A 26951-nucleotide genomic window follows, 5' to 3' on the forward strand; every position below is an offset into this window, starting at 1 on the left:
CCGGCTCGGCCCGGCCGCCCGCGCGCGGCTGCTGGAGCGCCCCGGGCCCGGCCCGGGCGGCGGCGGCGGCTCTAGCCCGAGGCCTCGGCGGCGCCCTTGCGCGGCACCGCAGCCATGGCCCTGGTGACCCTGCAGCGCTCGCCCACGCCCAGCGCCGCCTCCTCCTCGGCCAGCAACAGCGAGGTGAGCCCCGGGCCCACGGCCCCGGCTCGGCCGAGCAGCCGCCGCTCCAGGCCTGGGCCGCGGGTGCGGGGCGGGGGGCGTCCGGGCCTGCGGGGGAGGGGCCCCGCGCTGCGACCTTGCCTGGGCAGTTGGCCTGGGTTACTGTGCCGGAGACGGAGAGTGTCACCCAGTCTGGGGGTGACTGTGTGTGCAGCTGTGACCTCTGTGTGGGGGGTGACTTTCCACGAGACTGTACTGCGGCTGTGACCTCTGTCTGGGGGTGGCTGTGTGTAGCTGTGTGTGTGTGTGACTGACCCCCGTCTGGGGGTGACAGTGTGGGAGACTGGCTATGCCCCTGGGACTCCTAATGGGTGACTGGGAGATGCTGGTTGTGAGATCTGTGGTCCTGGGGTTGGTCTAGGCCCTCTCCTCGTGTGCCTGACTTTATGTGAGTTTGTGTGTGACTGTCTCCTGGGAACCTGGGAACTTGTGCCTGCCTGATGCTGTGACAGAGGCCCCCCGAGGGTGCCCCTGTGAATGTTTGAGATTGTTTCCCTCGACTGCATGCCTCTGGAGGTCTGCCTCTTAGTGTGAGTGGCTGGCCTGTTGGGTGCCCGTGTCACTGTGTGAGAGTGACTGAGTGAGCTCAGGGCGCCCTGTGACTGGGTATCTTGTCTTTGTGTGAGTCTGGATCTTCCTTTTTGTGATATCCTTTGAGACTGCATGTTTGTGTTTATCTAGCTGTGTGGCTAGGAGCGGTTCTGGGGTTCACTGTGGTTGCAGGGGTGCATTCTGGTGACTGAGAACAACACATCGCTGCACGCTGCCGGTTTCTGTGCCTCTCTGTGCCATCAGGCCTCTGTGGGCCGGCTCTCGCTCTGGAGTAGACTGGGGAATGGGTCTCCTGAGTGGGCAGTTGGCCTGGGCTGCACTTGGGGCCTCAGGGTACTGTAGGGCTGATTCTCTCATCCCACACTCTCCCACCTTCTCTTGGAGAACCGTTTATGGCCTCTGGTCTCAACTCCTATCCATGGCAAGGCTGAGAGTTGGCCTGAAGACAGAGAAGCTGGAGGAGGAGATTGGGAAGTGTTTAGAGAAGGGAGAGAAGGCTGGAGGAGGGGCCCTGCAGGCCCAGGAAGTGGCGGGGCAGCTCTAAGCCATTCAAGCCCCTTCTCTGTGGGGGAGGTTGACCGATAACACGGAAAGGTTTGTGTGAGAGAAGAGGAACTGGTTTTCGTGCAGGCCTATTTGTCCTGCAGGCCCCGGTGGCTCTTCTACCTGGTTTTGCTAGGAGCCTCTAGAACATTTTCGGAGTGGCAGTAAGGGTGGACCCCCATCCCCCGACAGCCCTCTCCTTTCCTGGAGAGGCCATTCATGCGTTACCTTGTCTGCAGACAGGATTCTCCTCCTCCTTCCTCTGCGAGTCAAGTGCAGGGAAAAGGACACTGGTGGCCGGTTGCCTGCAGCTGAGACTTGAGGCTACAGTGGCTTTTTTCCTCGCTACACAGATATCTGTTCTCCTCCATCATTGTGATTACCACCAGCTTGCAGTCTACAGAGAGCTTCCTTGCACTTGATCTCAGACTGCCTTCTCAACCGTGAAGTGAGGCAAGGGTTGGACTTCAGTAAGGGCTTGTACACAGGGCCCCTCAGCCTCGGTTTCGGATTCTAAACTCCGTGTTCCCTGAGTAGCTCACACCTGATCGATTCCTGTCGGAGACACATTTTTTAAAATTTCATGTTATCTTTTAGCTGAGATATAATCCACGTATCATCCGTTCACCATTCCTGAGTATATGATTCAGCGACTTTTGGTACCTTCACAAGGTTGTGCAGCTGTCCCCACAACCGGGTGCCAGAAGTCATCACTTTGAAAAAGAAACCACGTGCCCCTTAGCCACCACCTGCAGCCCCCTTCTCGGCACCCCCACCCTGCTCTCACCAAACTCTAGGTTCCCACGGATCTGCTTGCTGTTCCTATAGATGTGCCCGTTCCGGACATTTCATATGAACACAATCCTATAATATGTGACCCTTTGTGTCTGGCTTTTGCCACTTAGCATGATGTCTACAGGGTTCATCCATGTCGTAGCACAGATCAATACTTCGTTCCTTTTTATTGCCAAATAATATTCCATTCGGTGGATGTGTCGCATGTTTGTTGGGCATTTGGGTTGTCTCTATGAGACACATTTCAAATTATTATATAGAGCATTTCTTTTACTTTTACCAAGTGCCAGTGACCCAGTAAACATGAGAATAAAACTCAGCCACCTTTTTTTCTCCCCCAAAGATTTTATTTATTTATTTGTGGGAGAGAACACAAGCAGGGACGGGGTGGGAGAAGCAGACTGAGCAGAGAGTCTGACATGGGACTCCATCCCAGGACCCCACGATCATGACCTGAGCCGAAGGCAGAGGCTCAACCCACTGAGCCACCCAGGCGCCTTGGCCCCCTTTGACTGGCTGTTAATAGAGCAGCAGCATTAGTTGCCCAGTGAACTAGCCGAGGTTGGGATGCTCCCTAGGAGACGAGGCTTGCTTTCAGATGGGGTGAGGCAGGAAGAAGCAAGACAGTATGGAGAGAGCAGGCACGTGGGTGCGAACTCAGGAGACGTGGGTCCAGGTCGGCTGTGCCTCAGGTCTGACCTTCCCCGGACCTTCCCCGGACCTCAGCTCCTGCAAAAGGGCCAGCTTCCCTCCTGTGTGTGTCCTTGGGCATGTATAGCTTTTCTCCCTAGGAAAACTGACTGCACGTTGCCTCCATTTCATTTCCGGGAATCCCAGAGAATGACCAAGAATTAAATATCTTTTTGAGGCCTGTACCCCTTAATCACTTCCTCTCTCCTCGAAATGCCCCTCCTCCCCTGAGTCAGACTCAGCCCGGCTGACTCAGCTGACTCAGCCGGTTTAGCGTGGGAACAGAGAGGGAGATCAGCCCGCCCAGCAAAGCAGCTCTCCTCTCTTAGTTTTTTCTCCCTGCCCCCACCCCATCTTTAATTATCTCATTTATGTCACTTTACTGTTAATCTTATCTCATTCCTTTGCCAGAACAAGCAGAAAGCCCCACAGCAAATAAATCAATAACTTTCAGGAATGGATTGGAACATTGTTATTTTTGACAAATGTTCAAGGTGACTCATTTTTATGGGCAGATCTCCAGAGTCTTTTTTTGGCCGGGGTTGGGGGGAGGGGTGGGGCGCGGAGAAGGGGGTCCAGCGTGGTGGGTTGGGGTTAGATCAGGATCAGGGTTTCTCAGCCTTGCCATTGCTCATGTTGGGGCCAGAAAATTCACCGTCATTGGCCGTTGGGGATGGGGGGTGTTGTCTTGGGCATTGTGGCGTATTTAATGTAACCCCATCCTCCACCCCCAAGATGCCAGTAGCATCCTCTTGAAAAAGGCGCCAGACATTGCCCAGTGTCCCCATTGAGAAAAATCATCCCCAGTTGAGGACCCCTGGGTTAGACCCAGCATTGTCTTCTAAGTGTTTGTGTGAGTTGTTTCTGCTGCGCTCAGGACAGAAGCTCATGGCCCTGTGGTCAGCACAGCCTCACGTGATGGGTTCCGTTTCTCCTTTGCCCATGGGGTAGGGAGCATGAGAAAACCAAGTGACTGGCGGCCAGTGCCCGCCGCTGCCCGATGCTGTACATAGAGTATCTTCATAACAATTCAGGAGCCCCGGGACTCTCCGCTGTCCCCCTCTTTCTTCGTTGTGAGACTGCCCCCTCTGCTCTGTGTCCCTTGCTCCGAAGGCCCCTTCCCGCGTGAGCTCCTCACCCTTTTCGCATTACTGCAGACTCCTGCCTGGTCTCTGTCCTCATTCAGCCTTGCATCTCTCCCAGGGATCGCTGCTTTCCAGGTTTCTCTTTCCTCTTCAATGGGCTCCTCTGTGGAACATCAAAACATGCCAGGTCCCAGCAGTGCAGAGTTGTTGGGGGGCGGGGGTGTTTTCTTATTTCAGCTTTCTCATTGAAAGCGAAAAAGAAAAAAAAGAAAAATTGCAATCGGGGCTTAAGTCCCGTTACTTTTAGATTCTAACCCTCTTGGCCTTTAAACTTTTAGAAAATACTAAATGTCCGTTTCTTTTGCTTATATAAATAAACCAATAGCCTAGAAAGTTTTATGTTAAACATTTAAGCCTTTTGGGGAACCACCAAGAGCTTTTGAGACCTACAGGCAGACAGGCTGCTCCTGGCCCCCTTCCATGGTGAAAGACTTGCCCAGAATGATTTTTCTTTTCTTTCTTTTTTTTTTTTTTTTTTTAAAAACCCATGTGTTGGGGCTGAAAATGATATTGATCTCTCAGCTATTACCTGCTTGAAGGAGGAAATAGATTCCTCTTAAAACGTCACCCCCCGCCCTTAAAAAAAACAGGGTGAGAGCATGCCTGGCTCAGGTCATGATCCCAGGGTCTTGGGATGGAGCCCTGCATTGGGCTCCCTGCTGAACAGAGAGCCTGCTTCTCCCTCTGCCTGATGCTCCCCTTGCTTGCATTCGCTGGCGCTCTCTCCGGCAAATAAATAGAATCTTTAAAAAACAAAACAGGGTGAGATCGCAAAGCACCCTGGAAAGTTGAGATGAGCGTGTGGGTGAGCAGGGCCAGGTAGGAGTGTCCACTGAACAGGAATCAGTGCGGGACACTACGGAAGGAATGTGGATAAATGCCGGGAAACCTGAAAAATCCCTCCATGGAAAGTTCTCGGCGGGACGAGGGCGGGTGGAGCAGGGTTGCTGAGGAAAGGGTGCGACCGTGTGCACGCAGCCAGGTTTCCTGGACATCTGTATCTCTATCAGCCATCAGAGCGGAAAACGTGAGACTGTGTCTGTGTGTGAGGCTCGTTGCTAGCGGCGTCTGTGGTGTGACACTGTGTTTCTTTCTCTGCAGTTGGAGGCTGGCAGCGATGAAGAGCGAAAGGTAAACCTCAGGTAAGTGGCCTCGATTTTCTGTCCTGAGTCTTTCTCCCAAGCAGGTTGAAAGACTCTTGTTCCCTTCTGGAAGGGAGAACCCTCGGAAGAGAGGATACGCCAGTGCGTTCGGTGGGAGCTGTAACAATCACACCGCAGGCACATACAGACGTAGCGCGTCCCCGTTTGTGAACATGTTTAACCCTCAGGAGCTTTCATAACGTTGTGTAACGTTTCGAAAAGAAGGAAGGTCGTTGCCAGGATTCCACCGCCCTCCTTGCTTCCCCACTTTGAACATCTTTAGAGACGTCCTTCCAGATTTTACCTTTCTGAAAAAAATACTCTTTGTCACGTGCTCTCGCTTTTCCATCCGGCTCTTGGTATGGTGTTCCTTCTGAGGTTAGCACTTTGCTGATTTGAAACAGACATCCCACACCCCTGGGTTCAAGGTGGGTTTTTTGTTTGTATTTTTGGGGTTTTGTGTGTGTGCCTGTGAGAAATCTTGCGGGATGCTCCGTTAAAAACAATTCCTCGGGCTGTAGTCCTCGGCTGCTGTAGTCACCAGCAGACCCCAAGGGCATTTTTATTTTTCGTTGCCAAAAATGAAGGCCTTCTTTTGGGTATTTTGTTTACGGAAGATTTAGTCCTCTGTTACATAACATATTCTTATTATATAACGTGTTGTACCCTAAGGCACCAGTCTTAAAAAAAAGTAAATGGAGTTTCAAGGATATTGTTCTTTGCTGGGGGTGGGGGGGGGTGGCGGAGAAATCTGTTTCATCTTGTGAGGAAGAAGAACACCGATTGGGAAAGGGAATGTGTGTTCAGAAACTGGGGTCCGCCATTCATTACTGAGAGCAGGATGTTCTCTGGTTATACTCACGGGTCTTTGAAGGTTTGTGTCTTTGGGTGAAAGGAGGGAAGACACTCACTTTTATCGTGGCATACAGTATTTCTAAAGATTTTACGTGTAGGCAAATAATGGCCCGGAAAAATCAGAGAGGTCTTATTTCAGGGGCTGGGTCCTCATCTTAACGATACCTTTGGGAATGATGATGATTTTCCCTGTCACCCGGGGTGTTGGGTCAGGGTTTGAAGGCTAGAATCAGCCAGACTCCCAAGTGGGGGCAGTCACGGGCTGTGTTTTGTGTTTTGTGTTTTCGAGCTTGGCTCTCTGGGTGGAGGCAAAGAGGGGAGGAAGTGGAAATCCACTCTCTGGAGGCTCTTTGGGGGAGGAAGTGCTGGAAGAAGGGCTTGCTGACCACCGTGGAGGCCACGAGGGGGATGCGTCTACAGGTGTGTCTCCTGCCCCAAGCCTCCCTCCTTCCATCCCTGAGGCCTCCCCTTCGCAGGGCTTAGCCCAGGAGTAAGGTAGCTGTCTCACTTATATTGTCTGTGGTGCAAAGAGCTAATTTTTTTTTTGCCCCCAAACCGCCCTTACTTAGCGGACAGCATTAGTGTTTGGAATTATTTCAGTTCCGAACTCACAAGTAGCAGTGATATGAAAATGTGAGTACCCTGGCAGCCAATAAAGGCCCTTTCTCTGCACAGTTGGGAGCTGGAGAGGACCTCGCAAAGGGGAGGGAAGTCAGCTCTGCGTATTGCCATATTCACTCCTCTCAGCTGTGCCAGGAGTGAGTTTTTCCTAGTGTACAGGGGAGGAGCCTGAGGCCCAAGGTTGCACACGGCAGGTACCAAATTTGAAGCGAGGCCTTTGTTGCCTCCCACACCTGTGTTTGTCATGGGATGCCCCGACCCTGGCATTCTAGAGACCAGTGCCAGGACCAGGACTGAGGAGCCCTGCTGACTTTGGGTGGTGTCCCCTGGATGTGTGCTGACCATGGGAATGCCTCGTCACTGCCCCCAGCAGGCCTCCCCCCATGCCCTTGTGAGCACTGGGAGACCCTGGCCTGGAGCCAGGAATCTGGGTTCTGAGCTTATCCTCTTGGGTTCCCCTCTTCGTCCCTGTTCCCTCCCCCCTTGACATTGACCCCCCATTTTTAGGCAGACAACACCATCCTGATTTCTAAGTGTTGTAGCCACGCAGGAGAAATTCTGGTGTTCTGGTTTAATCTTTGACTGCAACTCATTCACGGCCGTGTGTTGATTTGCATTTTCAAGCTTTTGCTGTCCAGGCTTCTAGAAGAAACAGTAATGGAATAGTCTGTTGTGTTTGCCTGTCTGGGGAAGAGGGGATTTCTCTGTGTTTCAGATTGGTTCTGAAGAGTTGCTTGCAGGCAGGAAGCCTGGGGCTAGCAGGATACTCCTTTCCCCGCTCCCCTCTGTCCACCCTTCATTGACAGCTTTCATCTTTCGGTAGTTCTCTTTGACTCAGCCATGGCCAGGAAATGGCTGAGTCACATGGGCGGGTCTTCTGGGCCTCAGCTGTTCCTCTTCCCCAGTTTCCCCTGGTGGCCCCACAGCTCAGGTCCTTATCCCTCCCCTGTCCTGTGTCAGTTGTTATCGAAGCCACCCCCTTCCCACTCAGGTTTCCATCCCCACCGTCAGATGGACATGGTCGCAGAGCGCCCCTGTGCCTCTTGCTCTGGTCCCATTTTGCCTGCTCTCCCCCTTCCCCCTCCATGGCTGCCCCATCCTCTCCCCACCGCCGCCCCCGTCTTGCATGGGTTGTGTTTATCCCACTTCCTGGCCAGGCTCTTCTTGAAGCCAGTTCCATTTCCTGCCGCCAGCTCAGTGGTCCTGCCCCCAGACATTTGTGACTTCCCTCTCTCTGGCAGGAAGCCCTTAGCTCCCCTCTGTGGGCCACGTGGCTCCACCCTACATGGCAGGTGCATGTGCTTTTGTTCCATCCCTCACCGGCGGCGGCGCTCCCCTTAGGGAATGGGGCCTTAGTTCCCTGCTTGGGCATGACATTTCAGCTGCTGCAGTGTGTTGTTAGCTTTGTCCTGGCCCTGCAGTGCACTGTGTCCCTGGATGAGAAAGAGCGAGGTGCGGAGGAGACAGCAGGGGTTTGGACACAGGCAGGCGTACGTTCACAGTCTGGCTCCTACCCGAGCCACTGAGCTCCTTTGCCTCTGTGCCTTACTACACTTCCATGGGTCTCTTTTGTTCCATCTGTCAAACACATACAACTCGGACCTTCCAGGGTCTTGGAGGGGCTGAGTCGGGGCTCCTGCATGGAGCCCAGCTCATGACGGGCTGAGAGAGCCATCGTGACGTTTGGTCCTCGTGAGATGTTCGCGTTCGTGTCAGTTCACAGCCCAGACTTAGCTGGACTTCCTGCGGGTGCCGTGTCCACTCTGTCACGCTGCGCCCCTGGGAGGGCCGCCACCAGGGACATTCTGACCTGGAGCAGCCCCGTCCTTTTCCCAGCTGCAGCCCTGTGGGATGCAGACAGCTTCGGGCACACTCCGCAGGGTCAGCGTTGTGATTCAGACAGTTTCTCGGAAGGCCTTCCTGGGGACCTCGCAGGAGCTGATCACCTCATGCCCAGAGCAAAGCCGACTGATGTAGAGCGAAGGAGGTCTGGTTCTCCACATTCTCCCCACTGCCCCCCGCACGGACAGACGGCCGCCGGCCTCCCGCAGTCCCCTTCTGGAAGCTGTGCCGCCCAGCCTGTGGGAATCGGTGAGCAGACGACTCTGCTGGCAGCGGCTCCCGGCTCCCTTGCCATCCTGGGAGCTGCCTCGGTCTGGCACGAGATGGATGCGTCTGTGTGCCAGCAGGGCCCCGGGGAGAGAATCTGGCTATGGTTTCCAGAGGGTGACTCGGGAGTGAATGTTTTTTATTGTTGTTTCCATCCAGAGTTCCCAAGTCAAGTGTATGAAAATGCTCATTAGAGTTGTTTTAATTTTTTTTCGTGCCTCCCCCAAATAAACATGGGGCCAAGGCCTCAGGACTTTGTCTTCTGTTTTATGTGGTGTCCATGCTGAACGGTGACCTCCCTGCACCTCTCCTCTCCATCCATGTTCCCTTCCCCTTCGGATCTTGACCTGGAGTTCCCCAGAGGCCCCCACTGTCCTGGAGTGTGGTTGTACCTTCCCTCCGTCCCCCACAGCAGCTCCCCATGTCCTCGCTTCCCCATCGCCTTTCAGCACCTGTCTTTTATGCCTGTCTGCTGTGGGAGTTCCTATTCGCCTTTCTCAGTGGTTTCTTAGGCTGGACTTTCTTGTCCCTGTGGATGGTCTGTCTGGTGAAGTCCTTCCAAGGGACGTCAGGCATCCCCTGCATCCCAGTTCTGCAGCAGGTCACTGTATCCATTAGCAGTTGCTGTGGAACAAGTTAGCCTAAACCTGACAGTCCAAAACAGTTCCCGGTGATGGCCTCACAGTCGTCAGGCTTGGGAATCTGGACACGGTCCAGCTGGGTCCTCCACTTGGGGTCTCACGTGGCTGTAGTCAAGGCGTTGGCCAGGGCTGGGGTCGCACCAGAGCTTCAGGTCCTCGTCCAAGCTTACGTGGTTCTTGGCACAATTCCTTTTCCTGCAGCTGTGGAGGTCCTGGTGGCTTGCTTCTTCAAGGCCAGCCAGAGGCTCTGTTGCCACGGACTCTTGTAACGGAATGCTGTCGCAGGAGTGACCATCCCATCACCATCACCTTCACTATACAGTGTCACCTGAAGGGGACAACTGCCCAATCCCGTCAGGATAGAGGCTCACCCAGGGTGCCTGTGACAGGGGCTGGGATCTTGGGCCTTCTCCGAATTCCGCCCACTGGTCTCAGCCTGTGCTTACATTACATAAAGGTGATGGCGACTGAGAGAGAGGGTCGTCAGGAGCACCAGCAAGCCCGCAGGCCTTGACCCTCACACCAGTGAGTGGCACGTTCTTTCTGGTAGGCGCCCACACGCTTGTTCTCACTTTCGGGCTTGGCATCTCTTGGATTCACCCCGACTTTGAATGCCTTGTCCTGTGTGGGCTTCTGCATCTCCCTCCGTGAGCTTTGGCTTTAGGGGACAGCCTGGGTTTGGCTCCCCCCCTCCATCATTTGTCGCCTCACCGGGCAGTGGGCCAGACCTTACACAGCTTGTGGGGTCGTTGGCAGAGTTAAATATCATAACTTCGCGAGCCTTTTCACTATCGTAAACTCTGAACAGACGCCCTTTGCCTGTACCTCTTTCGGGGTCAGCTTCTGTAGTGTTTCCTGGCTCTTCCTTTTCCTTTCTCCACGTGCTTTTCTCGTATTTCCTTGGGACCAGCTTTGCTGTATATGCACTTAGGTACGTAAAGGTTCCCCCCTCCACCCGCCCCGCTAGCAGAGCCGGCTGCCTAATTTGCGGAGCCCGGAGCAGTAGGAAGATGGTGGGGGCCTTTGGTAAAGAACAGTTCAGAATCTGGAGATGGTAATAGCAGAGCTAATCCTTGAGGCCCTCCTGAGCGTGGGGCTTTGAGTGGCAGGACAGGGCCTCCCTGGCCTCAGCCCTCCCAGCGCCTGGCACACATTGAATGGGCCACTGAGATGTCACACGGTGACTTCCTCCCATAGAGGAACTCGCGGTGCTCTTGGATGACCTACCGGATGCTGAGGACAGATAGCCTTCCTGCCATTTCCCCCGTAGCCACTCTTAGAGCATTCACGGCACCCCTCTGTCCTGACCTTTCTGCTTAGGTGCCACTCACCCAACGTATATTTCCTGGCATCTACTCTGTGCCAACCCCTGTTGCCAGGAGCTGGGCATCGAGCAGCGGACGAGACAGATCCCCGGCCTCAGGGCTGACATTCTGTTGGGGGAGACCAGGCAGTAAGGAAGATAAACTAGAATATGAATAGCGTGTCAGTAAGTACTAGGGAGAAAAAGTGAAGCAGGGACAAGAGGCTCTGGAAGGGAACCTCCAAACGCGCTCCACTCTGTGAGTCGCCAGGTGAGAGTTATTTCCTCTAACATATGCAGACCTCCTGTAAGGAAGGCGCCGTTTTGATTCCCATCCTGTGAACTGGAAGAATGGGCCTTAGCTGGCCTGATTTCATGTGGTATGAAGTGACAGAGGCAAGACCCTCAGGCTCCGTGTCTCTCTGCCTTCAAAACCTACCCTCGCCCCCCAAATTCAAGAGCCATCTCAACCAGCCCTCCTGCCAGTGGTTCGGAGCTCTCACCAGGAGGCCGAGAGGAAGGAGTCCACCCGGAAGAACTGCCATCTTTGCAGCCACTCTTCCTGCTTGGAGCCTAGCGGCCCCGCTGTGAACTGTGTGCTTGAGTAAGTCGTGGGAAGCCCCCCACCCCGTGTCCCCCAGCCCCACTGAGAGCGAGAATTGTGACACGCCCCCCTTCTCAGGCGGTCCCGGGGCAGTCACTGGGCAGAGCCCCTGGGGAGTGACAGTACCACTTCCTGTTTCCTGCAGGCGCAGCGCTGGGTTTGGAACCTTGCCCCATAGGTTATGTCATCACCGTAAGCCTCAAGGTGGCTGCCAGCCCCAGCTTAGGAAGCTGCAGTTCGAAACGACTGGTGGGACGCCAGGGCCAGGATTTGAATGCAGGTCCCTATACTCGGAAACCCGTGGCCCCTCCTTTCTGCCCCATCTGGTCCCTCACAGGAGAGGGACGCAGTTTTGTGTTCCTGTCCCCATCCCCTGGGCTTTCTAGGCACTAGCTCCCCCACCGACCCCCACTTTTCCACCTTGGGGTACACGTTCTGCAGTTTAACTCGGGTGCTCTCCCTGGTGTATTGGGACATTTGATTTTCAAATCAGAATTTGGCTTCAGGGCAGGTTAAATTCTTCATTAGAAAAACTCCATCTACAGTGGGGACAAATGAGGACAGAGGAAAAGAGTTCATATGATTCTGTAGGAACTTAATTAAACTTCTTATTAAGTTTAACTTGAAATGAATTTTGCTAGAGTCTAGTAGGTTTCATTGAGCTTTTGAAATACCAGTACTTAGACTTCAAAAGAATGCCACAGGGCTCCAGTCTCCTTCTTCCCGGGCATGGGTGCACCAGGGGAGTCATACGGTGTCAGAGTCCATGCTCGGGTGGTACCAGCGATCACGCTGGCGCTGGCGGTGAGGGGAACAAAGCTGTGAGAGGGAATCAGCAAAGCTAGGTTCTGTCCTGAGAGGTGATGTCTGCTCTGCAGCCTTAGGCAGGTCACTAAACATCTCTGGGCCTCCACCTACTCCTTTGTAAAGTGAAGAGACGAGATTAGATTGCGGGCCCCCAGATGGAGATGGAGAGTCCTCAGACCCATCCATCTTGGCCTGTGTCATGTACTGGTCGTGTACTTGTCATAGTTCCCTGTAGATTTGTAACAGACTGCCCAGACTTTCCCCTTCATTCCAGGATGGAGGTCAAGTTCATATATTTGTGGGGATCCTAGCCAAGTCAGGGTTATGGTCTGACCCTGACTTGGAGGACACTAGCGTGGCATCTGAGACGAAGCGGACCCTTTGCTTGTACTCCTCAGCGGAGCCCTGGGCCAGCCACACTTTGCTCTCAGGAGCGGGCTTCAAGGGACTCGCCTTTGGCGTACCTTGTCCTGTGGTCAGAGCTCAGGATTTGGAGCACTTATTAGAAAATTCCCAAGACTAGGAGAACGTCCAAAACAAGTTGTTTTGCTTCGAGGAAGGCTGCAGTAAGAAAACAGGTTTAATCAAAATGGGATTAATCAGAGTCCAGACGAGCCATTTTCAAGGCCTGCGAGTGATTGGGCTGGGGTTGGGGGGCATCTCGAGTCCCACTCTGGGGCGGGGTCAGTACTGTGACAAAGGGGAGGTGGCGTGCCAATGGGGAAGCCAGCTGGCCCGCCCAGCTGCCTCCCAGAGTTCGGAGTTGGCAGGCTGCCCTGTAAATTACGGAGGTCAAGCAGGCAGGCCTGTGCCTGGCCTCGAGGTCCGGGTATAGTCCCTGCCCCCTGCTGCCTGCGTGACTATGACCATCCATCTGCCCTCCCCAAAAAGTCCTTCTCTGTCTTGGGGCCCTTGGGAGCCTTAGGGAGAGCCTTTCACTGCCTGGGCATAGTGTCCTTGTGGATACTGCTGGACACATTGTAGCTGTTTATTTGGTTGGGTTTTTTTCAGCTGTTACTTTCATTGATGGTAGTGCCTGCCAGCCCCTCCAGCTGCCCTTCCCGAACTCCTTCCCCTCCACAGATTCCCAGTTTCACTGCAAAAGACCAAAAGGTCAACCCAATGGAATCCGAGAGGAGAGACTGCCAACGCGTGACCTATTTCCCTCCCAAGTTCTATTGAACCTTGTACCAGACCTTTTTTTGGGAACCAGCATGTCTTGTGGACCTTTATTTTTACAGATTTTTTTCTTACTGGCTACTTTCAGAGTTATTTTTAAAAGACTTTGTTTAAAAGAAAACGGTTGCTGTTCGCTGTTAGGAAAGGTCTGATGCTCTCGCTGCTAGGGGCTGCCCTGCCCCGGCGGATATAACTCCCAGTCAGATCTCGGCACGTGGCTTGGCAAGAGTTCTCAAGGTGTGTTTCCCCAAATCTGGGCCCAGGCGAAATTCCCACAAGGGAGGGACGTGGTTTGGAGAGAGCCGGGTGGCTGCCCCTTCTAGGTATCATTTGTCATTTCCCACATGTCCGGGCCCGCCTGCTCTGTGCCTGGTTGGTAGCAGGTGGAGGTCTGGGAATGGCTTCTTTAGTCTGGGGTTGAGGCCACAGAACCATGCAGCAAGAGGGCTCCCTAAAGGGCCTGCTCTCTGGGCCCTGGGCACCCCTGTGCTGACCCTACCATGTCAGGTGGGAGGGAGAACTGTCTCCTGGGAGGCAGCCTAGAAGAGGAGGCAGTTTTTAAGTTATTTGTGTTATTTAACAATTCAGCCAGTATATATTTAGTGTGTATATACTGGGCTCTGTGCTGAATGCTGGGGTTCTTTGTTAAATAAAGAAAGAGTCCTTCCCTACCACAGGCAGTGCGGGTATGCTGTGTCCACCACAGCTTTGTCCAAAAGGGATTTGAAACATCTTACAAAATTCAGAGAAAATTAACGAGAAAAGCGGGGCAAGGGAAAATAGGAGAAAATAAGATGAAGCCAGGAGAAGATTTGTACGTGGAATGCATGGTATAACATTGGTACGGTTACCAGAGCGTGGCTACAGATCTGACTTCGAGCTTCCTAGTGGTCAAAGCAAAGAGAGAAACAAGATCAGTTGCTTGATTCATGATATTCCTGAAAATGCCACCAGGTTAGTTCACTCCTCTGAAGAACCCTTCCTGATGGACACCTGTGGGTGTTCCTAAGACAGCCCAGTGTGGTGGGCAGATAAGCAGGTTGTCTTAGGTTTAGCCCTGAGGCCCACAGAGGGAGCTGATGTTATGGGCCCGTCCCACCAATTAACCTGGGTGTTTGTGGTCTGGAGAGGTGAGGTCAGCAGCAGGACTTGGTGCCAAAGCTGCTGGGCTCCCCAAACGTTGCAAACAGGATGCTGAGTCACATCCTGCGGGCCTGTAACGTCCTGACTACATGTGCCCTTCACAATAGGAGGCTCGCACGGGCAGGCTGGCCTCCCGCTGTTTCAGAAGTGTGGTCACAAGTCAGAAAATGCTCCAGTTAGGTTTTCGACAGATCAGAGCTGTGGGTACCCGAGGCCCCCAAACTCTGGACACACAGAGACCAGGAGGAAGCGGGAGAGTGGAGTTTCCCATCATCCTTTGTGGCCTCTGTCCCAGAAAACACGGAGAGGGAACAGGGTCTGAAGGCAGGTCGAGGTCTCCATCAATGAGGGTATGAAAGTCTCCAAAAGATGGAAGAGGAAGGCCGTGAAGTATGCCGGTGGCTAGACCCATAGTCTTAAAAGCTTTTATCACCTGCCAATAAAGGAAAATTACAAGCAGTGCTTTCCCAAAGCCCAATTAAGTGGAAATTTTCCAAATAGCTTTTTAGATTTTGAAACAGTATAAAACTTACAGGAAAGTTCTACACAAAGAACTTTTTCTGAAACATTTGAGAATAAAGTTGCCGGCCTGGTGTCCATTACCTTTTGCATATAGGCAACGGCCTTCTCCTTGACCCTGACACATTACCGCCCACAGAGCCCCATCAGGGTCTGCCTGCGGCTTGGTAACCTCTTCTGTGATAGAAGGGTCTGGTTCAGGATTATATGTGGCTTGTAGGCATCCTGCCTGAGTCTCTGTCATTCCAGCCCATGTCCTCCCTCTCCCTTGGACAATCTTATGAATAGGACCCTTTTGCAGGGGACAGGCCTGTCGTTTTGTAGACTGTCCCTGAATCTAGGTTGGCATGGTATTCCCCGGAAATTAGATTTGGATGGAGTCTCTTTGGCAGGAATAGCCGAGGAGCAATGCTGTGCACTTTGCCTCCCGCCCCTCCAGGGGGGCACACAATTTTGTTTTGTCCCATTCCTGGTGATGTTCACTTTGGGCACCTTTACTATATGATTTTTCTTTCCCCCTTTATCCTTAAGAAGTATTTCTTGGGGGTGATACTTGGAAATTATGTTAATCCCATCCATTTTCAACTTGTCTATATCTGTACAGACTCAGGTTTGTCTGTTCTATCCCACGGTTTCTAATCCAGTGGTTGTATTATTGACTTCAGAGTCCCTGCTTGGCCACTGGGGTCATGTTCAAGCTGGCTTCCATGACCCTTGAGGTCCTGTCCCTGCCATCCTTCAGCACTGCACGGTCTCTGATACCCGATGTTCCAGGCCTCGTCTTGTCCTCTCTTTGCCCCATATCTGGAGCCAGTTGTTTGTCCGAGGAGCCCTGCTTCCGTTTACTGGAGAATGGAATTTACAAGGTGTGCTTATCACTCTGGGGGTGTCGCCCTTCTCAGGCCCTCTTGGGGCAGAAATAGGGAATTTGTATATGTATGCGCACGTGCGCGCGTGCGCGCGTGCGCACACACACACACACACACACACACACACACACACACCCCCCTGCATCTCTGGTTCTCTACTTAAGTAATTTTGGGAACCCTGAGTTCAGACCTTCCTCTCTGATCCAACATCTCAGAGTTCATTCTAGTTTTCTCTCTCTTCATCTTTGTGACTCCCTTTCCGGACCATGAGAAACCTGGTTCCAGATTGTCCCTAGAACACTTGCTCGTTTGAACGGTCTCCCTGACTGTCACCCATCTCTGCAGCCACCTCTCCTCTGCACAGATGCCTTCCAGCCCTGCTCACCACATCCCTCCCGAGATGCCTGCCTGGGTCGATCCGCCAAATGGTCTTGGGCCTGAATTGTTGGAGAAGAGAAGTCAGCATTTCTGATGCTGTTTCCCCGAGGCGTCCGTTCAGCGGGAGAGCCAGGATGTCAGTCCTCCTCCTGGTTTCCCATCCTGGCTGTTCCACTTCTTGGCCCTGTGGACACAGGCCAGCAGCTCAGCCTCTCGGAGCTTCAGTTTCCCTCAAAGACAGACACTGGGGATTAGGTTAGTTAATGTGTGTAAATGGCTTAACATGGCACTCAACAAAGATGGCCATTATTAGCATGACATTCACTGAGTGCACACTGCCTTTGGGCCCTCGGAGATCCAGAGAAGGAGAAGTCATAGGCCTGGCCTTCGAGACATTCGAGGTGATGTGGAAAACTTAGTTGTGTTGTCCGAGGCCCTTGGTTGCCAAGAAGGCCTGATTACCAGGTGACTGTATGGCCGCTTGGAGCCTTTGTGTGGCAAGTCTTGGGTGTCTGGTACATCCCGCTGGTGGCGAACACCGCATGTTCAGCTGCTTGGAGATGCCCAAGGTGACTTAGTCATGCACTGCTTTGAAATGAAGAGGAGGCCAGCTCAGTGAGTGTGTTGCTGAATATTTACTTAGAGCCTCCTGTATGCTAGGCAAGGTCGGCGCCTCAGAAAATGACGTGTGTCTGGCCCTCAAGTCTGACGGTGAAGTTCAGATACACTGGCGTGAGGATAACTTCACTGTGCGTTTTAGTAAGTATGTCTGGGAACACAGTTTGGGGACCAGGGGCCTTAGGTTCCTATCATTTCCTAAGTATCTGACCTTGGAGAGGTGACTTAACCTCTAAGGCTCAGCTTTGTTACCTGCAAGCAGAGGGAGCTGCTATGAGATATTGAAAGGGAAGAGCCACGGCTGGCCGCTGGGGCAGCCAGGGAGGACTTCCCGGAGAAGGTGTCAGTGCTGGCAGGTGGGCATGAGGTCGGGGGGCAGACAGGAGAGAAAGAAAAGGCCATGAACCGAGGCCTTCCAACCGAGGGTGGAAGAGACGATGAGTACGACCGCACAGAGAGAAAGCAGAGACTGTGTGGAGCACAGGAGGAACCGTGTACAAGGTCATATGAGGAAGGTTTTTATTATAGATCACTTTTTCTGATTGTTTTAGGAGCTCCTTGAGGTCAGAGAGTGTCAGATGAATGAAATTGAGGTCAGCAACATGGCTAATTGTAGCTACCACAGAAAGCTGGCAGAAGCGGGCTGGACTGTACCAATAATGCGACATCGTTGAAAGTTCTAGAGCTCAAAGGCGTAGCAAGAGCTGTGGTGAGGAACTGTGCGGTGGGTGGGAGGCCAGAAGTCCCTGCCCTTGTTCTCCTTAGACAGAGAGCGCAGGAGGCCGAGCTGCCCTCCACCGTAGCTGCCGGCCACATGTGCCTCACTGAACTTGAATTTAACTAGAATTAATAAAACGGCCAGTTCAGTGGATCAATCGGACTCACCACCCTGTCCGTGTTCGGGAGGCGCCCGGGGCTACTTGCTCCCCCCGGGGACGCCGCAGATGGACAGCATGTCTGCTCTCCTGCAGGAACGCTTGCAGTCCTCAGCGTAGGGCCAGGCGCACAGCAGGCCCTGGGGAATGTGGCGTGGCTCGCGGGGATGAGGGAGGCCAGAACTGGAGTGGTGACTGACCAACTGGGGAGGAAGGGACCTTGGGAAAGATTAGGACACAGCGGCCAGCGAATGTGGGACGGGGCCGCATACCAAAGAGAAAGGGCAAAGGACCTGGGGTGGTTGAGATCATCTGTCCTTGGAATTTTTGCCTTGTTTCAGAAACATTTCCTCCGTGTGTCTGTTATTTCTGGCTGGCTACGTTGTCTTTGCTGCCGCTGCATTCCCAACACAAGGCGGCCTTTGTGTCTTCTGCCCTCCTCAGGGCGCTTAGATCCTGGTATCTCGGATGGGCAGAGGAAGATAGCAGTGGCTCGAGCTTCCACAGGTGGGGGACCTGAGGGCTCTCATGGGAGGCAGGCCACGAAGGGACCCGTCTGAAGGTTTGGAGAGCCAACTCCGGGCACATCATTTGCTGTCTTCTACGGGGTGGGGGAAATCCTGCTGCTGCAAACTTGCTGGCATAGTCCTGGTAGGAGCCGCTCACTGCTACCCGTTGGTATGAAGGAGAGCTGTGTAGCTGGCTTCAGAGAATATCTCTTACTGTCTGAAATACTTCTGGACATTCCTTCTCTCTGAGAAAAGCCTACGCTTTCAAGCCAAACAATACATGCCCCGGCAGCAGAGGCATTTGTACTGAGCCCTGCCAGCATTTCTTGCCTGTGACCCCTGTTCCCTAAGTAGAAGGCCCTGTCGAGCTGGCATTTCCCTGTCCTCAGCATTCCGCATGTAGGGGAGCAGCCGGGGAGCTCTGGTGGGGAGACGGGGCAGGTGAGCTGCTGGTTTTCTCCTGCTCCGAACGATGGCCTGCGGGATGAGGCCCCGGCAAGCTGCACTGTGAAGCACGAAGCGAGACAGAGCAGGGCCTTGGCACACACTGGGGTCTTGGAGGCTCTTGACCAGGCCTTCAGAGGGAGGGAAGGGCCTGAGGGAGAGCACACAGTGAGTCTCCGATCATTCCGTGCTCTCAGACTTCACTTCGCCGGGGATGGGGTTTGAATCCGTTCAGACCACCGTCTGTAGCTGTCCGGCTTTGCCCGCTGCTTCCAGGGCCCCAGGGCAGGCAGGCAGGCCAGCCATTGTGCCCTCCGACCCAGGCAGGCGCCCAGCATGGAGCTGCTCAGCGCAGCCCTGCCGCTTCGTGGACGCGTGGACGCAGACGAGACTTTCCTCTTCTCTGTCTTGACCCCTTCCTCAGAAGCATGAAATTGGAAGAATTAAGTGAAGAAACCAGAGGGGCCGAGCTCTCTGAAAACTGTGCGGCACCATTCAGGCAAAAGGTCTCATCAACACATGTAAAACGACACTCTGACTATCATTGCTGTACCGAGCTTCCGGGTGCTGAGAACCTACTTTGACAGGTTGATGGCTCCAAAACCCAAGGTTTGGTTCTTAACTTTGCCCGTTCTGAAACTGGACTTTATTAGCACACCAGGGATGATCAAACTTGTGAGAAACCGACTTAGGCTGATCAGACTCATAAGGAACTGACTCGTAAACCAGAACAGACAGTAATGAATTCCCAGTGGGGCTTTTCACAGCAGAGATCAGGGTCTTCCTTGGTTTGCTCTGGAGTATGTCTGACGTGATCCTCTCACTCTCCTGCTTCCCGCTCCCCTCTTCTGTGTTCACTGCCTCTGAGGCCCAGCTTGGTGTCGTTTCTTCCAGGGAGATCTCCTTGGACTGCCCCCCCCCAGCTGTGCTGGGGGCCCCTCCCATGGATATGCACGTGGGCAGCATGTATGGAATCTGTTGCATCACCTTGCACTCACCGTCCTGCGTCTGTCCCGCCCCTGGAGTGTGATGTCGCCCCAAGGCGGAAGCCGGGTCTGCTTGATTTCTGCATTCCCAGGACTCAGCCCTGACCGGGCACGGCAAACCTTTGTTCGGAATAAACAGAAATTCCTCTTGGGAACATTCACTTGCCTTTTCTGTGGTGACCAACTTTACATTTGTTCCTTTTTTTTTCCCCCTAGAATTTGTCATCACGCCTGCTGGATGACCACAGTTCCCTCAGCCATCCTGGTAGCAGACCTGAGGGACCCGAGGGTTGATGTCCTTGTAGAAGTAGTTCGGTTCATTTCAGTCAGTCCCATCCATTGATTCTTCTCAGAGCCTACGCTTGTGGCTCGGAGTCTCTGATTTTTGTGTGAGATGTAGCATCCGAAATACTAAAAGTAACTTTCTGAGTGTGGTGAAGATCAGGTACCTGGCGTTAGCCAGAATGCTTTGCCCACAGCGGAGCCCATCCCAGGGCCGACGTGTCTGTTTTGTTACTGTTGTTTCATAGCGTCCCGCGGGGCTGCCTTTCAAAGGCCGGGACCCTGTGACTGAAGGTGTTTGGTAGAAGAAGGGCAGGTGCATTTTCCTGCTAGCCTGTCTGGCGGCTTCCAAGGAGGGTGTCCTTCTGGTATTTGACCTGGCGTGACCTCCCCTCATCGCACCGAATCATGTCTGCTCTCCCTCCGAGAGGGCCATGCAATTTCCGTGGTTATTTCTCACCAGCGGGAAACACTGACCGCGCACCTACTGTGTGAAAGCCGCACGGGCGCCCGTTTTCTCTGTCTTCTGTCACTGTGGGGTTCAGGGATTCTCACTCTGCAGCAGGAGCACTTTCTTAAAACGCAGATGCCTGGACTTCCCGCAGACGTTTCGAGCTAGAATCAGCCGAGGCTGGACCTGGCCAGGACCGTGTTCTAGAAGTTCTGCACGTTCTTGGGATGTATAGCTGGTGCTGGGAATTGGGTGGGAGCGTAGTACTCCGGCGTGTGGTGTTTTACACCTTACGTTTCCGTTTTCCAAGGAACTGTGCTGCTGAGTGGCACAGCACACGGCCGATCCACCCGAACAGAGGCCCGTTCCTTAGAGAGGGTTATTGTCTTTACCAACATGTGGCCAGGCTTGGCTTCGCATCGAACGCCTCTGTCCACACGTGTTCGGCCGTTTGAATGAATGAACAGAAGCCGTAAGTGAGTATCATGCCGAATGTAGAGTAGAACATAAAGTAGAGCCCAGAAATACGAGCTCCCAGACCCCACTGCATTTTATTTTCTTAAAGCCCAGAACCCCCAGCTTAAAAAATGAGGTGGTCCCCGGAGGCAGCAGGACATTGACCGGCTTTCTTCCCGTGTCCTTTGGAGAAGAACGCTGCCCAGCCCTCAGAGCTGTGGGAGCTGGACGCCACAGTGTAGCCTCGCACCCGGCCACAGTCTCTGCCACACAGTGGGCCCTCAGCAAGTGACAGCAAATGACAGTGCTGTTGATGAGAAGCCTGCCTGGAAGGTGGCTTCTCTACCAGCGTGGCCATGGCTGTGGTGCTGCCCACAGAGCTCCACCTCCAGCTTCCCATTCTGTCCACAGGGACTGCCCCCAAGTTGCAGAGGAGCCTGTGGCGGAGGGGGGATGGCGGTGGTCCCCTGAGGCCTCCTGCTTGCCCCCAGGGCTGGTGGGAGAGCTCTGACGCTGCCAAGTCTTCTCCCCCTGGAGTCCTGGTTCCCTGAATCATGCCTGTTCTCCCCTTCCTCTGCACCTGCCGGACAGAAAGCCTGCCTACCCAACCGTGTTCTGACTTCCCAGTGCCATGTGCTTTAGCGTAGCCGATGTGGCCGCCCTGCACTTAGTTGGCAGGGGCCGAGGTGACATCGGGGTGACAGCTCTGAGGCTCACGCCAGACCAGGGGGGACGTGGGGGCACTCCCGAGCTTAGGGAGATGGGCGTGGGCCAGAGAGAGTTGGGTGTCGCCCCAACTTGTAAAGGTGTTACTGTGTTCCTGGGCAAGGTGCAGAATCACTCTAGTATGGGCCCCCACTTAATCCTCTTGTGAGAATTAATTTATCCTCCGGAAGCTGGGGGAAGCTTCCAGACAAGGCCTCCCCAGGAGTCTCTGCCCACCACTCCCTCCTTCAGCAAGGGTTCCAGAATCTGCCAGTTAGACCCACTTCCCTCTTCAGAACACCAGCAGGGCTCCTTTCTTTGGGTGCCTATCCCAGTCCACCCTGGGCTGGTGGCCAGTCGTGTCCTTCATTTCACCGGCCCAGGGCGGTGGTGCAGACTGCATGCCAGGCCCTCAGGGTTACCTGGGCATGTTTTACCTTTGCAGCCTGCCCTGCCCTTCATGCTTGTGGTTCCAGAAGCTTCTGTGTGTGCACAGGCAGGTCCCTCTACCTAGGTTCCCCCCACCATCTTCCCCTCACTTTGCCTCCTAAGGCAGCGATTAGCATGACTGAAGAATTTTTGGAATGCAGAATGCTTTGACAACATGGGATAAATGTGGCAGCTGCCCACGGTCACCGTTGGGTGAATGTGTGGCAATTTGACAGAATTAGGAGTCCTTCGGCCTGTCGGTATCAACCAGAAGGGGGTCCTCATCGCCCGGGATCTGTTCCTTGGCGCCCAGCTGTTTCCCCTCACAATGTAAGGCACACCATGGTGCTTGTTCCTAAGGCCTCCCAGAACCCGTAGGAGTAAAGTGATTAGAGGAACTTCAGCTGTTTTGCTCCCTCTGAATGGCCCTCTTTCATCTGGATATGCAGGGACAAGAGCCTTTTTAAACCCAAATATCAGGGGAGGACAAGAGTCCCACAAGAGCCATTCGCGCTCTGGGTGGGAACACCATCCGGGGACAGGGACTCCTGCCCAAGGAAGGATCCGGCCCCTTCCTTCCCTTTCCTCTTTCTCTGAGGGAGTGCAAGGCAGGAGCTCAGGGGCAGTCAGAGATGCAGAGCTGAAGCCGGCTGTCGTGAACATGTTTTATTTCACTGACTTCTGCGTCTCCCTTCAGCCAGCTCACAACTTCCGCTCTTCAGAGGTTTCCGGCCCAAAATAGTACGTACCACCACCTGATCTCTCTGTTCCTACCACGCATGGGTTTCTGGATGACTCTGGCCGTTTATTCGTCTGTCCTTAGTTCCGTGTAGAAAAACCTTAATGCTGTGTGGTCTCCTGAACCGGGCAGTGGCCAGTGTCTGAGAACATATCTGTACGGAGGAGATAAATGGGGGCGGGGGGTGAGGGAGCAGGGAGCGCCAGGGCTGAACTTGTTTTTACTCTCCCATCAAGGTTTTTCTTAAAACAGTTAAGTTGTATTGGTCTGGGTCTGCCCTTTCCGGTCACATATGTCTTAGGACACCAGCATTTGGAGGGGGAGAACTCTGGTTTTTCTGTAGCTGGGAGGGGTGGTTTGTGAGTCTGTATTTCCTTACCCCAAGTAAAATGGGTGTGCCATCCCCCGAATGGTTGTTTGTTTGTTTGTTTGTTTTTTAAGATTTTACTTATTTGAGGGGCGCCTGGGTGGCTTAGTTGGTTAGGTGACTGCGCATGACCACGCAGGTCATGATCCTTGGAGTCCCGGGATCCAGTCACATCGGGCTCCCTACTTGGTGGGGAGTCTGCTTCTCCCTCTGACCCTCCCCCTTCTCATGCTCTCTCTCTCAGTCTCTCTCTCAAATAAATAAATAAAATCTTAAAATTTTTTATTTATTTGAGAGAGTGAACAGGGCAGGGAGGAGCAAAGGAAGAAGCAGCAACAGACTCCCCGCTGAGCAGGAGCCCAACGTGGGACTCGATCCCAGGACCCTGGCATCATGACCTGAGCTGAAGGGAGCCACTTACCCCACTGGGCCACCTAGGTGCCCCCTCAAAATGGATTTCTTTCTTTTTAATTTATTTATTTGAAGGACAGAGATCACAAGTAGGCAGAGGCAGGCAAGAGAGAGAGGGGAAAGCAGGCTCCCCGCTGAGCAGAGAGCCCCATGTGGGGCTCGATCCCAGGACCCTGGGTCATGACCTGAGCCGAAGGCAGAGGCTTTAACCCACTGAGCCACCCAGGCACCCCCTCAAAAGAGATTTCTTAAAGGATATTCCCATCGCCGTGCCCTGAGACTCGCAAATCAGGGTGCCACGCTTCCCTGTATTACAAGCCCACCACAGAGAACCCCATGGAGCCTGGCAGTGGGAAAGGGTGTTCTCCTCGGCTACCCAGAGGGTGTGCAAAGCTCAGGGCCTGGAGTGAGCTCAGAGCAGAAGACAGGAAACAGGGCCACAAGGAAGGTCTGTGTTTTGTTTCCGTAAATGCTGTGGCTGCCCATGCTCTCCAGACCCCTGGGCCCAAGAGTCACCAAATGCGGTCCCCCTCAGGCTGTATCTGCTTCCTGTCTCCCCAGCCGCAGGGCAGCCTCACAGGCTGGGATGGAGAATGTGCTTTGTGGGCTTCCCCGCAGCTTTAAATTTCGCTCTTTACTGGAAATGCTGGTGCCTCATTGCGGAGGGCAGAGGCAGCATTCCAGGGCCCCCTTCCACCCGGCCTCTGATTTCATATGTAGATGGGGACTCTGGTTCTGCAGTCACAGGGACACTGAGACAACTGGCCTTGCCCGCCATCACGGGATAAAACCAGCCTATTCTTTTGCATTGTTCCCCTTTTTCCCCCCAAAGGAAATGTAAGGGAAACCAAGGGGAATTTTTGCCCGTGATTTCCAAGGCAAAGGTCACTGTTAATGGCTGCTGTTTCCAGAGTGTCGGGGCTTCTGATCAGTTTTTTCTTTTTCCTTTTTTTCCCTTTTCTCTTTTTTTCTTTTCTTTTCCTTTCTTTCTTTCTTTCTTTCTTTCTTTCTTTCTTTCTTCTCCTTCTTCTTCTTCTTCTTCTTCTTCTTCTTCTTCTTCTGCTTCTGCTTCTGCTTCTGCTTCTTCTTCCTTTTTTTCCTTTTTGGTAGGGGCAGAGAGAGACGAAGAGGGAGAGAATCTTAAGCAGGCTCCATGTCCGGCACAGAGCTGACCCAGGGCTTGATCTCATGACCCTGAGATTGTGACCTCAGCTGAAATCAGGAGTCGGATGCTTAACCGACTGAGCCACCCAGGAGACCCCTCAGTATTTTTTTTTTCTTTTTAAGATTTTACTTTTTAAAGTAATCTCTACACCCACCGTGGGGTTTGAACTCACAACCTGAAGATCAAGAGTCCCAGACTCTACTGGCTGAGCCAGCCAGGTGCCCCATCTTCCGGTATTTATAATCCTGGGCTCCCCAGCTCTTGTAACTGGCAACCCAGACATACAGCTGATAGAGTGGAAAGGATGGCAATAGTTGGGAATACTGAATAAATAGTTGGGAATACTAAATGAAGAAAAGCTAAAAACTGCACGGATGTAAAGGATTGGTAAATGAAATCTACAAAACCATCGATAACTGAACGGCCTGAGTAAGAGAGGCAGCTCTCGGCCTTATTCTTGGGTGTTTGAGCCGAGTCACTATTTTTGTCATGAGAATTCAACCAGGAGAAGTCACAGATTTTATTGTGGACTTCATATTGTACAAAATCACTGGTTTTCTAATTCCAGGAGCCACCGAGTTCAATGTGGTGAGTCTTTAGCACCTAGAGTTGTGTATTAGGCTTAGCCGAGGTTCGTATTCCACGGTTTAGAACACTTAACTACAAACATTAGACGTCTGGGGAGAAGGTGATCTTGCCCTTTTTTTTTTGTATTTACAGAAATTGTCGTTGTATTTCTGTCAGGAATCAATTCGCTTCCTGTTGAAACAAACACGCACAAAAAGTGCTGCTTTTTCTTGGAGATTTTCCCTTCAAATCATGTTTATGTTAATTGGTTGCTCAATACAGAGTTAATGATTTTCACAGTTCTCTTTGTTGTGAACTGTGATCTTTCACAAAATTAGTAGAAAGGGAATGCTTTTCCGTTATCACGTGTAGTACATGTTTTCCCTTATTCTGAAAAATCAAAAAATAATCGCTTTAAAAAGTTAATATTTGCTCAGTATAGAAAATTTGGAAGAAGAGAAAGAAGATAATCATAGGTGGTCCATCCCCCCCCCCCAAAAAAAAACCACTGTTAATAATTTTAGCGTACAGGTAATTTTCTGCATTCCAGTGTTTCTGAATAATTGGTACTAACTAGTAGCTAAAACAATCTGTCAGTTTATAGTCTTAATTTCTGCGTAAGCTAAAGATTCTTTTTTGATAGCCAAATCATGAAATGTTTAAAATTCAAATTATAACTTCTCAAGTTGTATGTCGAATGTAGAAGTTATTGCTGGTTTAAAATAACAAAAACCTAAGGTTCCTTCTGCTGAGAAATTCATTCTGTCAACTGGAGGTTTTCTATCACAGCAGTGACACCGTAACCCTAAGTTAAATCACTGATCAGGAACCACGGGCTTTTGCTAAGATGCAAACCAGTAGTGAAAGCGTAACTTCCTCTTCTTTATAGTCCATCAAGGGAAGGCACCAAGATCAGTGAAGTTGTCCTAAGTCAGGGGGTCCCAAAGATTCCACAGTGAGAGCGTGGAAAATTCACAAAGTTCAGAGAGTTGCTCTGTATCTTTAGAAGACATGATGTAGGGAGATCCTTTCACAGTATCCTGTAGGAGGGGGCTCTCGGCCTTGCAAGAACCTTGGGTGTGTTAGCCGAAGCCTGAGTTCATGACCCAGACTCTCCAGCAGCAAGCTTCTAGCCAAGATGTGGAAGAGTGTAGCGCAAAATGATCTTAATTGCTGTTTTGTCCTGTGTGCGTCGTATGTGCCGTTTGTCTGCACTAAAGCTTTTCCTCTGATGCATGTCTTTGCCCATTTTCTTCTCTGAATTCCAGCCTGACTGTGCTCTGGTTTTATTCTTCCCAGCTTAAGTGAGAGCTTTTTCATGGTGAAAGGAGCAGCCCTCTTCTTACAGCAGGGAAACAGCCCACAAAGCCAGCGAAGTCTTCAGCATCCCCACAAGCATGCAGGTAAATTAAGGTTTTGACCTTGGAACTTATTTTCTGTGCAATGGGAGAACCTCCCATTACTGGTGGTGAGCAAGTTGCTGGTTTTCAAGGTCAGGGGAATAGTGGAACACAGGCTTGTCACGCCTGGTGCAAAGCAGGAGCCCTTCCCTTGGGCAGGTAAGCCATGCACGTTTTCCAGGTAACCCCAAGAGCTAGCACCCCGCGGACTGCGCATGTCTGCGCTAGAAGTAAGGCAGTTGGCAGCGTTCTGTTTGGATGCAAAGGTTTCCCACCCACGGTTTATCAGTAAAGTACAGATTTTGAGTTACAGTATGAATTTTTTTTTTTTTTTTAAACAAATGCACCAGAACCCATTATAGCCAGACATTGTCCCCTTGATAGTTACTCCCTTGGGATGCCCTATACCTCCTCTGAGAACTCTAGTCAT

The 26951-nt window shown here is 52.5% G+C and overlaps 1 protein-coding gene across 2 annotated transcripts in view; it reads left to right on the forward strand.

The window, feature by feature from the left end:
• Positions 1 to 26951, forward strand: part of SSH1 (slingshot protein phosphatase 1) — a 55489-nt gene continuing 28538 nt past the window's right edge. Inside the window, exons 1-4 of one of the 2 annotated variants that reach the window (XM_046024975.1) lie at positions 150 to 183; positions 5049 to 5089; positions 22570 to 22613; positions 26421 to 26524. In XM_046024975.1, coding sequence (XP_045880931.1) covers positions 26440 to 26524 — 85 coding nt within the window. In that variant the 5' untranslated portion in view covers positions 150 to 183; positions 5049 to 5089; positions 22570 to 22613; positions 26421 to 26439. Of the gene's footprint in view, positions 184 to 5048; positions 5090 to 22569; positions 22614 to 26420; positions 26525 to 26951 lie in introns of both variants that reach the window. The other variant, XM_046024974.1, reaches the window with a different exon arrangement.

This window comes from Meles meles, chromosome 12 (genome assembly GCF_922984935.1).
Source record: "Meles meles chromosome 12, mMelMel3.1 paternal haplotype, whole genome shotgun sequence".
NCBI classification, from domain to species: domain Eukaryota; kingdom Metazoa; phylum Chordata; class Mammalia; order Carnivora; family Mustelidae; genus Meles; species Meles meles.